Genomic DNA, 12,156 nt, shown 5'->3' on the forward strand with positions numbered 1-12,156 from the left:
TCAAAAAGGGTGTCCAGTTTGATCTAACTAAATCGATTCAAGACCCTGATGGCCGTTACATTATACTAGTTGGCATAATATACAATACTCCTGTCATACTCATAAATATATATGGCCCAAATTGGGACGACCCGCAATTTTTCACTAAATTAATAACTTCTATTCCTGATGTTGATACTCACCAACTTATTGCTGCTGGAGACCTAAACTGTGTATTGAATGCACAACTAGACAGATCCAACCCCAAGCCAGGCAGTCAACTATCCAAGGCGGGAACAGTTGTCAATACGTTCATGCAGTCTTATGGTCTTACAGATCCGTGGAGGAGACTCAACTCCGCTACAAAACAATTTTCGTTTTTTTCACCAGTCCACAAAAGCTATTCTAGAATAGACTATTTCTTAATAAATGACAGTCTCTTTCCATCAGTCACCAACTCACAATACCATGGTATTGTTATTTCAGACCACGCCCCAGTGCAGCTGGACATACATTTTCCTGACAATGTACACTCTCGACGATCGTGGAGGCTTGACCCCTCGCTACTGCTGTGCGCCGAGTTCAAAGAATTTGTGGACAAGCAAATAGGGTTCTTTCTCGATACAAACGACAGCCCAGACATATCACGATGCACGTTGTGGGAGACATTGAAAGCCTACATCAGAGGACAAATAATTTCATACACAGCATACAAAAATAAACAACGTAATAAGCGCCTGTTAGAAATTGAACAATCTATACTGGATCTAGATAAAAGATATGCGTCTTCCCCCTTATCAGAACTTCACAAAGAGCGTCTTCTTTTACAAGTAGAATTCAATACCCTTTCCACTCATCAGGCAGTGAAGAATATACTCAGAACGAAACACAGGTTCTACGAACATGGAGACAAAGCAGGCAGAATACTCACACACCAACTCAGACAAACATCCACCAACTCCCAAATTACAGAGATAAATACTGGTCCAGATACAACCACATGCAACCCCCAACTTATTAACAGTCAATTTAAGAAATACTATTCAAACTTATACCGCTCCGACGTAGGAACAAATAACGGTGCAATGCAATCATTCTTGGATGAACTAGATACTCCCACTCTTGACTCAGAAGTCCAGACATCTCTTGATGAGCCACTTACCATCTGTGAGATACAAGCCGCGATTCAGTCCATGCAGACCGGAAAGGCCCCAGGACCTGATGGGTTCCCGGCTGAGTATTACAAGGCCTTCTCCCCCAAGCTCGTACCGATCCTCAAAGCCATGTATGATGAAACACTAGAAAAGGGTAATTTACCACCAACCCTCACACAAGCGACCATATCAGTTTTGTTAAAGAAGGATAAAAACCCGCTTGACTGCTCATCTTACAGACCCATCAGTCTTCTATGTTGTGACTATAAGATATTGACCAAATCCCTTTCAAACCGTCTAAATGAGGTGATGCCTACAATTATACATCAAGACCAGACAGGCTTCATACCAGGACGACAGTCGTTCTTTAATGTGAGGCGGCTACTCAATATAATACACTCAGCCCACTCAGCACAGCTACCTGAGGTGGTCTTATCACTAGACGCCGAAAAGGCATTCGATAGGATAGAGTGGGAGTATCTACATGCAGTTTTAAAGAAATTTGGATTCGGGGAAACATTTTGTAAATGGATCAGTATTTTGTACGACAGCCCCAGCTCGTCTGTTAAGACAAATGGTGTAATTTCAGATTATTTCCCACTATGCAAAGGGACTCGTCAAGGTTGCGGTCTTTCGCCATTTCTATTCGATTTAGCCATAGAACCACTTGCTATTGCGATTAGAGAGGAGGAGAGAATTAGGGGCATCACAAGGGGGGGAGTAACTCACAAGGTTTCGTTATACGCGGATGACCTGCTCCTCTATGTAGCCGATCCAATACAGTCCATCCCGCACCTTTTACATCTGGTGCAGGAGTTTGGGAATTTCTCTGGTTACAAATTAAATTTAACTAAAAGCCTCCTTTTTCCTGTGAACAGTATCAGCAAAACACTAAAATATGACCAATTCCCCTTTAAAGTGGAACCTCAATCCTTTCAATACTTAGGGGTACAAATAACTGGCTCCTTTAAATCACTCACAGTGGCAAACTTTAATAAACTGTTAGACCGAACAAAGGCAGATCTAGAGCGGTGGTCAAGCCTCCCGATCTCATTAGCCGGACGTGTCAACACCATCAAAATGACAGTATTACCAAAATTCCTATATTTATTTCAAGTACTCCCTGTTTGGCTCCCTAAACAGTTCTTTATTAAGCTGGGAAGATGTATTAATACCTTTGTGTGGAACAAGTCAACCCCTCGAATGAAAAAGATCTATATGGAGAGACCTAAACCCGAAGGAGGGCTGGGCCTCCCAAATTTTTTAAATTATTATTGGGCAGCGAATATCTCTAAGTTACCTTTTTGGGTTTTGGCATTCATGGGTGAAGACGGGCCCTCCTGGGCACCAATGGAACTTGCCTCACACTCATCAATCTCACCGATGTCATTGTTATCTGCTCCACTATCAGCATGCACTAAGACTAACATTTTTTCCAACCCAGTAGTGTCGAACTCTATTAAAATCTGGATACAATTTCGCAGACACTTTAATCTTAACCAGATAAGTGGACTTTCTCCTGTGTCCCTGAACCATCTCTTTCTGCCCTCACAGATTGATTCAAGTTTTGCTGGTTGGCACAGACATGGGTTAGTTTTCTTTGAAGATCTATTTGACAGTGAATCGTTCTTGTCGTTTGAATATCTATGTAAAGATCACAATATACCAAAATCACACTTTTTCAGGTATCTCCAAGCTCGCAGCTTTGCGTCCAAACATTTCTCCAACTACCCTAAACCTCCAAGTAAGGATGTCACTCACCGATTGTTGAACTTGAATCCGTATGTGAGGGGCCTAATTTCCAGGGCGTATAACGTCATTCAGAATATAGATCCACCAACAACGACTAAACTAAGGCAGGCTTGGGAACATGACCTAGAAATGAAAATCTCGGAGGATGTCTGGGAAGACTGCATATCAACTATTCATACTTCTTCTATTTGTATCAGACATGGGTTAATTCAATTCAAGGTTTTCCACAGAATACACTATTCCAATGACAGACTTGCTAAAATATACCCATCTGTTAGTCCCACCTGTCCTAGATGCAGTAACCCAGTCTCCTTAGGTCACATGTTCTGGTCCTGTCCCTCGCTAATTAAGTTTTGGTCTGATGTGTTTGAATGCCTTTCTGTTCTATGCAATGCGTCTCTTGAACCCAACTCACTGACCGCCATTTTTGGTGTTATTCCATTGGAAACTTTTGTTACAAATTCAAAAAAGAAAGCGGTGGCATTCAGCAGCCTCATAGCACGCAGATTGATTCTAACAAATTGGAAATCCGACAAACACCCCCCTTTTAAGAGATGGATTCAAGAGGTGCTATCCTTGCTTCAACTTGAGGAAATACGACATACACTGAAGGGGTCGTATGAAAAATTTCTCAGAGTGTGGTCTCCTTTTATTGTGCATGTAAAAGAATTACTCTGACCTGTCACCTGAACATCTAGCCTATTGCTACCACAACCTATATCTGACACTGGATCTTTTTTGTTTTTGTTTTGTTTGTTTTATATTTGTTTTTGCTTTGTTTTTGTTGTCTTTCTGTTGGTATGTGCTCTTGGTCTAAGGGGAGGTAGGGAGGGGAAAGGGGTGGGTAATATGTGGGTCTATGTTTGTAAGAGTCTATGTGATTGTGGTTGTTTGTCTGAATAATTGCAAAACTGTAAATAAAGTTATAAAAAAAAAAAAAAAAAAAGTAATTAGTTACATTACTCGTTACATTACTATATTACTTTCTCTAACCCCCCCTTCCATAAAAGTGACGTACAACCTGTTTAGCGGCTCCTTTTACAATTTAATCCACTTTATTGGAACAATAATTAACCTTAAAGGAGGATTCAACAATCAGCCAAACAAGTCCGAGTCATCAGTGCTCAAGTTCAAGTCAAGTCACGAGTCCTGAAAATGAGTCCAGGACTCAGACTTGAGTCCGAGTGAGTCCGAGTCCCACTCGACTCGACTACAACACTGCTAGTTACAGTACTGGGCAAAGTAATAAAACAACAGTAACATGTTACTTGACTTGACTTTACTGCCCAACACTGTCTCAGGTCACGCCCATGCAGAGCTCGCTGGCCTACAGCCATCCCAGTGAGCCGTCCACCAAGCAGAACAACTGTGACATCATGGAGCTGCAGCCCAGTTCTGCTGGAGCGGGAGGTGAGCACACTTCAACAGTTAGGCTCAAAGTCAGTACCAGCCCTGCGGTCAAGCCCGCCGCCAAGCCCAGCGCCTGGCTCCGCCTCAAAAACAACATGGCCCCTCCTGTCACACCAACAGAAGTCAGGAAGGAGGGACTGAACAACAATGTCACCAAGGCGGTCTCTGTGGAGATGCTTTCTCAGGAGGGCAAGGGCCAGGAGGCGGGGGGCAGGGCCGCAGGGGAGGGCGGGGTGTCCAGCAACAACCCCCTTCGCAAGACGGACTCCTGCGACAGCGGCATCACCAAGAGCGAGCTGCGGATCGACCGTGCAGGCGAGGCGCGGACCCCGGTCGCAGTCACCCCTCTCCTCCACAGCCCGCTCCCAGGAGGAGCGGGGTCCCCTCACCCCTTCCTCCACAGCCCTCTCCCAGGAGGAGCGGGGTCCCCTTACCCCTTCTGCCCCATCCCGGAGCAGGCGCTGCAGGCCGCGCTGCATGACACGCGGCTGGAGCTCCGGGGGGACATCCAGACTCTGGGGGGCCGTCTGGGCGCCCTGGAGAGTCAGGTAGCCGAGATTATCAAACTGCTGTCGGACAAGGGGAGACCATCCATGGGGGTGCCCCCCGCCTCAGCCACACCCAAAACCAAAATCAAACGTCAGGACATATTCACCGTCTCCAGACCTGTGTCTCCAGACATGGAAAAGGATGATGGGCTCTGAAGGGAACTAAGCCAGTGGTGTAGAGGCAGCAGAGGATATCTGGCAAATTGCTGGAATATTGGGAGCCCATGGTAACATTACACTGTAGTATTGTGACCACTGCTACTGAGGCTGATGTGGGAATGCTCTGCTCTGTTGGTTCAACTGCACCACTGGTCTCAATTGCCCAGTATAAACTGGCTACTTTAACATTTGCACACAGACGTTTGTCTCCTGGTCATGTGAGAGCAAGCACTACTCAATGACTCGGACCCCCCACCCCTTTTTTATTGTACATACCTCTCTATGCATGTCCAGCTGGTTTCTGGCCTGCCAAAGAAATGACTCAACCTACTTATTGCCTGTATATTATGCAGTTGACTGCATGCAAAACTCATTTAAAGAGAACTGAGATTTTATTAAGCTACACTGTAATATATGAATATTTTTCATTGATGATTTATTATGTGGACATTCAGGGTTTGCATACTGGTAGCACTATAAACATTGAATAACAAGGGGTTTATTGAACAAGGGATATTGCATGGATTATCTGCAAGTAGAGAAATCAAATGGGTTGGAGGCTTGTTTTTTTTGCCTGTGAGATGAAATAGAAGTTTGATAATACTCTCACCTCACCCTCTAAGAACACACATTCCCTTAACACAGTAAGGCATTTTATGGTTTAAGGCAGGGGTTTTCAAAGTCTGAAACTGTGGGCCTCCCCCCAAACAAAGCTTGGAAAAAGGCGCTCCCTCGCTCAATTTCTGGATGCCTATGATTATGTTATTTGATCCCATAGACACTCAACAATTGAGTCAAGATAGAGACAGTCAGCATGTGTGGGAACGCCCACAAAATGTTATACGGCTGGCGCACGAGTGGGGTAAAACCGCCCTATATCTCAATGGGCTGACTCACCAAACGTCGGTGATGCGGCTCTACACTACAGGTTTGGGGATTCTAGAGCAGAACACAAGATGTTCAGATATGCGTTTACTGCGGTGGTTAAGTCCCTGATCGTGTCTGCCTGGGCTGGGCGAGCAGCTAAATTCTAACTTTGCTGAATGGATAGAATGAGGGATTTACCCCACCCTGACCACGCCCCCAGCCACGCTGAGCTAGCTAACCCAGCGTCTATGACGAGACCGCATCAACCTATAGCCTGATATTGCTGTTTGATGTACTTCAGACTACACCAAATACATACAAATGGTCTGTCTGTTGAGATTTACTGTATTTGTTTCTGACTCTGGGAAAGTGAGAAAAACTGTCAAATTCCCCAAAACTACAGTATCTCTGAACTTTCTATTTTATCAAATCACACACACTAAGGCTATTCTATGTGATCTCCTTTTGATAACTAATAATGTAATATTTTTTCACTTCCATTCACTGAGCCTCCCCTGAAACTGCTTGGAGCCCCCCTTGGGAGGTCCGCCTCCCACTTTGAAAACCTCAGTTTTAAGGCAAATCTTTTTTTATATGAGACCTTGGTTGGCGATGTTGCTTCTTATGATTTCTATTTTTGATTACCGAAATGCCCTTTGTCTCCGTTTGATGTCCGGTAAACCCTACATTATTTTGTTAGAATCCTCCTTGTGTCTATGCATCGCTCGGGTACGCCACGAGAATATTCTATAATGGACATTTTGTCATCATGTTTCGAATGAAGGATTTTTTATTTATTTTTCAATTCCTGTGCATGAATCAGGGCTGGCAGAATGCACTCTGGGTAAAGCCGGGATGACATGAAGGCTTTGGGGAAATAACAGAGTTTAGATCACATAAAAGTCCACTCAGAACAGTGACGCGTAATCCCACAGCCCCCACCGCACACAGCAGTCTTACCAGCAAGCGAGTACGCCACAAAGCCTGCTCGGAATTCCATTACTGAAAGCAGCTTGACCGCAAAAAAAGGTCAAGTAATAAAAAATGGAATACTATACTTTTATGAAATAAATTTTCTGAATCTGCATGCAAAGAAAGGGGTAGTTTCATGCTCAAGAGTACGTGTGCGCGCATGCCAGAACAGACACACAAAGTCCACACTCTTCACAGAAGGCAGATCAGTCGCTTTTGTCTGAAAACACACAGAGTGGAGCTCACCCTCACTCTGTTCATCTCCACCACACACACACGCGTGCGCGCACACACATGCGCGCGCACACACACACACACACACACACACACACACACACACACACACACACACACACACACACACACACACACACACACACACACACACACACACACACACACACACACACAGCCCTATTCAATAGTCTGTATATTGAATAAGACCGGTACACAGTAGCCATCATCGACGTCCCATCTTGGAAGCCCCTATATAGAGTAGAGTAGTGCTATATTTAGTGCGAAGTGGGTGGAAGGAAAAGTGCTGACGTGAGAAAAAAAGAGTCACAAGCCAGATCGACTGTACATAGAGATAGAGAGCTTTCAGGTGGAATAATGCACCCTCTGGTGGTCATATTGGAGGGCCTCAACAATGACTGTAAACAGATGATTGTGTTTGTAAACATCGCTTACAATTGGCTGTCTCAACAGAATTATTAGAAGGTTGTGTCAGATGCTAATACATCTGATTAGCACAGAAGCTAACATTTTAGTAGAACCTAGCATTAGTAGTAGTTGCATGTTACTGTATATCATTAAGGTTGGCTGGTCTGGTAAATTCCTGCAGGTTACCTCACCAGTTAGCAAAGAAAAACAGCTGTTTGTTCAGGTTAACTGAGCTGGCTCTTAAGCTAGAACTCAGATAGTGTTTTGGACCAGCAGTAGGCTGCAGTAGTTAGTTACTCATTTAGTTCAGCAGTATGGGGCTTTTGTTAAGCAGGGGGCTTGTGTAAAGATCAAAGAAAACATTGCTGCCAGTACTGCAAACTACATGAGTAACATCTGTAATATGAGATCTGTGACACAGTACTGCAAACTACATGAGTAACATCTGTAATATGAGATCTGTGACACAACAGTACTGCAAACTACATGATTAACATCTGTAATATGAGATCTGTGACACAACAGTACTGCAAACTACATGAGTAACATCTGTAATGAGATCTGTGACACAACAGTACTGCAACCTACATGACTAACATCTGTAACTGTTATGAGATCTGTGACACAACAGTACTGCAAACTACATGAGTAACATCTGTAACTGTAATTAGATATGTGACACAACAGGCAAACTACATGAGTAGCATCTGTAATGAGATCTGTGACACAACAGGCAAACTACATGAGTAACATCTGTAATGGGATCTGTGACACAACAGTACTGCAAACTACATGAGTAACATCTGTAACTGTTATGAGATCTGTGACACAACAGTACTGCAAACTACATGAGTAACATCTGTAATGAGATCTGTGACACAACAGGCAAACTAAATGAGTAACATCTGTAATGAGATCTGTGACACAACAGACAAACTACATGAGTAACATCTGTAATGGGATCTGTGACACAACAGACAAACTACATGAGTAACATCTGTAATGAGATCTGTGACACAACAGGCAAACTAAATGAGTAACATCTGTAATGAGATCTGTGACACAACAGGCAAACTACTGTAAATGAGTAACATCTGTAATGAGATCTGTGACACAACAGACAAACTACATGAGTAACATCTGTAATGAGATCTGTGACACAACAGGCAAACTACATGAGTAACATCTGTAATGAGATCTGTGACACAACAGACAAACTACATGAGTAACATCTGTAATGAGATCTGTGACACAACAGGCAAACTACATGAGTAACATCTGTAATGGGATCTGTGACACAACAGTACTGCAAACTACATGAGTAACATCTGTAACTGTTATGAGATCTGTGACACAACAGTACTGCAAACTACATGAGTAACATCTAATGAGATCTGTGACACAACAGGCAAACTAAATGAGTAACATCTGTAATGAGATCTGTGACACAACAGACAAACTACATGAGTAACATCTGTAATGAGAATATTGGAAAACTACAAAGGACAAGCTCAACCTGGTTTTGGAATTTCCGTCAGACACTTTACACGTGAGCGCTTGCTGATTACTGCTGCCTAATAAGTAGCTAGCTAGCTAAGGTTTTGCTGACATACAGATGTTGCTCCTTTAGTTTTGCAGTACTGCTGCAGTACTGCTGCGGTAGTAAAAGTGTGGGCTAGTGTTATTGCTTTCTTTATTCTTAACGAAAGCCCCCTGTTTAACAAAGGCCCCACTACTGCTACGGTACGGCAGCAGTGCTGTGAGACTAGATGAGTGACATCTGTACCACCCTCTTTGGACTGTTAGTGTTTTCCATTACTCTCCTTGAAGCAGCCGCTATCAGAAAATCAGGTGTTTGAGTGGAACTGTTTACCAGAGGACCTGGTGCCATGCACAGACCTCAGTAGCACTTGCAAACCCAGTGACTACAAAGTGGACTCAGGGCTACAAAGCTTCTATAGGTGTGGCTAAGCGAAAAACAAAAAGGGGGCGGAAACATTTTCCGCCACTCATAGCTTCCCACCCAGGCCACTTATTAGAAGCAAATCTAAACTTTTCATTTTCATTTTTCGTTAGCCCATCATGTTGACAACAATCCATGCTGATGCTTTTCATATTTGGCTCTCCCCACTGTCAACAGACTGGAAAATGATGAGAATTGATGACTTTGTAATGCTAATAGACATTGAATTAGAGTAGTTGGAGGCTAGTTAGAGACATCAGATTTATGTCAAAATATGTTTATTTTTTCTCTTCTGTGGAACATTTGAGAAAGAATACAAAGTAATGGGCTGCTGTGTCGCTAATGAGGGATTTTTCGAAAGTTAAGAAGGAAGAGTTTTTCTGAGTGTACGAGGACGTTGTTCACACCCAGTCTTGCCTGGGAGCTGTCCAGTACAAGCACTGTCTTCTCCTGTTGGCCACTGAGCAGATCCCCTGGAACTATTGGGGGTAAGTGCCTTGCTCAAGGATGCCCCGACAGCAGTTTTAGGCTAGTGTTGCACATTAGGATCGATGCAGAATAAGGTTATGATGGGGGACTTCTGCGATGGCTGCCACCTCTGTATAGCAGTATGTGCCCATGTGCATCATATTTCCATTTTACACTCACATTATGATGGATTATTGAATATTGCAAAGCTATGCAACTCTTATTGTTTCTTAGTCAGTGACTAATGGTGCAGTAGTATAAAATTTAAATAGATTATGGTAATGGATAGTTGTAATCTTAAATCCATGCATGACAAAATGATACCCTTGTAGTCTATATTAGGAGACTATATTTTAGAGATGTTGAATGAACATACCTGTAGGTTATTTATTTATTTTACATATTTAACAGGATATATCTGTTTTAGACAAGAACTCTTCATATACATGAGTCATCACAGAGTAATCTTACTGCACATCACATCCAAAAGTTTGCCTCAGTTAACTTGCATGAAACAGAGAGACTTTTCAGCAAGGTGTGTGATGCTTGCTCAAAGATACTGTACACAAGTCCTGATTACGGCAATTAAAACCATTTGAGTGTGTGTGTGTGTGTGTGTGTGTGTGTGTGTGTGTGTGTGTGTGTGTGTGTGTGTGCGCGTGTGCGCGCGTGTGTGCGTGTGTGCGCGCACAATCATGAGTCATCATACAATAATGTAACACTCTTGCAGGGATCCTACACATTAATTCCTTAACCCCCCAAAAAAAGACAGTTACTGATTTAGGTACTTTGCATTTCTGGGCCCATTCTGTTAGGTGGTGTATTTTGTGTTATTCCTGTGAATAAATGGCAAAATGTAGACATCACGACAGGTATTTTCAGCGGTAAACGTCAGGTTTTGCTCTCAGTCCCTCAGAATCAAAGAGGAGATGCCATTTTGCACCGAGAGACGTTCAACAATCATACAGAGAGAGAACTCCATCATAGAAGAGGGGAGAGAGCAGTTTCTCCAGTGACAGGAGCAGGAGAGAGACACAACTTGCATCTTTTTGGAGCCATCGTCAGTAGTGTGTGAAAATACAACACCCTCTTTGACAGCACACCAAGGCCTTGTTCTCTCACATTTCCTCAACCGGAACGCTTATCACGCTCTCAGAGACCACTTTCTCTGGGGGGGTTGTCAGGAGGCATTCAGGGACACCAGGAAATCACTAACTGAAGTAGAAGCATGGAGGCAGGCTGAGGGAAACTGCATCAACCAAAAAGTAAATTACAAACACACTTCATCATAAAATCACTCCCTGGATGCACATCACATACAGTAGTTATGATCTCTAACAGTCAATCAATTTGACATATTCTTCCAGACTTTCCAAACCTGCGCAGGAACTCTGTTCTTGTCCACATCACATCTGAAAGTTTACCTCAGCTGACCTCAAACTTGTTAAGCTTTCTCCAAGATTAGTGTGATCGCTGCACATCCAGTTGAATGGTGTGTGTGTGTGCGTGCGTGTGTGCGTGTGTGTGTGTGTGTTATCCCACAGCTCTCTAACACTCTGGTAAACAGATCGAGCCATCTTAGAAGTCCCGCACGCTTTGGAGTTTTAGTGGTGCAAACATTTCTCAGACGCGGAGCTGCTTTGGAGGCGGAATAATCTCACCCACTGAGGTTTAACTCAACTGAGGAGATTATTTCTGTCAACTCTGACAAATCTTTGTAGAGCGAAAACTCAAATCTGCAAATTCAGGATTTATTTTTCAAACTAAAAATAAATAAAAATAATAGTTTGGGAATCTGTTGTTGGGTTTTGTGTTGAAGGTACACATTTGGAGTTGGACTGTACTGATATTTTGATTTATACTTTAATACATAAACTGTTTAGTTGCTGCAGTGCTGCTGCAGGACAGACCAGGGCGGCGATATATCGTATAATATCGGTATTGTGATATGAGACTGGATATCGTCTGGGATTTTGTTTATCGTAAAATTGTGAAATAACTTGGATGTCACTTCTTCCTGGTCTTAAAGGCTACGTTACAGTAAAGATTTTTTTTTTTTTCTGAATTGATGGACTTTCCCTCCTCATCATATCCACATTTCAATCATGAGAGACTAGTAGAAAGTTTAACAAGCTTTAATGATACAACAAATTCATTTTGGCCTATGACTCCATGATATGATGACGCTCTCCTGAGATGATGAGAGGGCGTCGTCAGTGAA

General features: G+C 43.0%; 1 protein-coding gene across 2 annotated transcripts in view; it reads left to right on the plus strand.

Annotated features, from left to right (window-relative positions):
* Positions 1-4,999, plus strand: part of kcnh5b (potassium voltage-gated channel, subfamily H (eag-related), member 5b) — a gene marked incomplete at both ends in the record, with an annotated part of 453,140 nt that extends 448,141 nt beyond the window's left edge. The window contains one exon of one of the 2 annotated variants that reach the window (XM_083633600.1): positions 4,187-4,999. In XM_083633600.1, coding sequence (XP_083489726.1) covers positions 4,187-4,999 — 813 coding nt within the window. The remainder of the gene's footprint in view (positions 1-4,186) is intronic. The other variant, XM_083633601.1, reaches the window with a different exon arrangement.
* Between the last annotated feature and the right edge of the window lie 7,157 nt (positions 5,000-12,156).

Source organism: Poromitra crassiceps (genome assembly GCF_964638095.1).
Source record: "Poromitra crassiceps genome assembly, chromosome: 3".
Classification (NCBI taxonomy): domain Eukaryota; kingdom Metazoa; phylum Chordata; class Actinopteri; order Beryciformes; family Melamphaidae; genus Poromitra; species Poromitra crassiceps.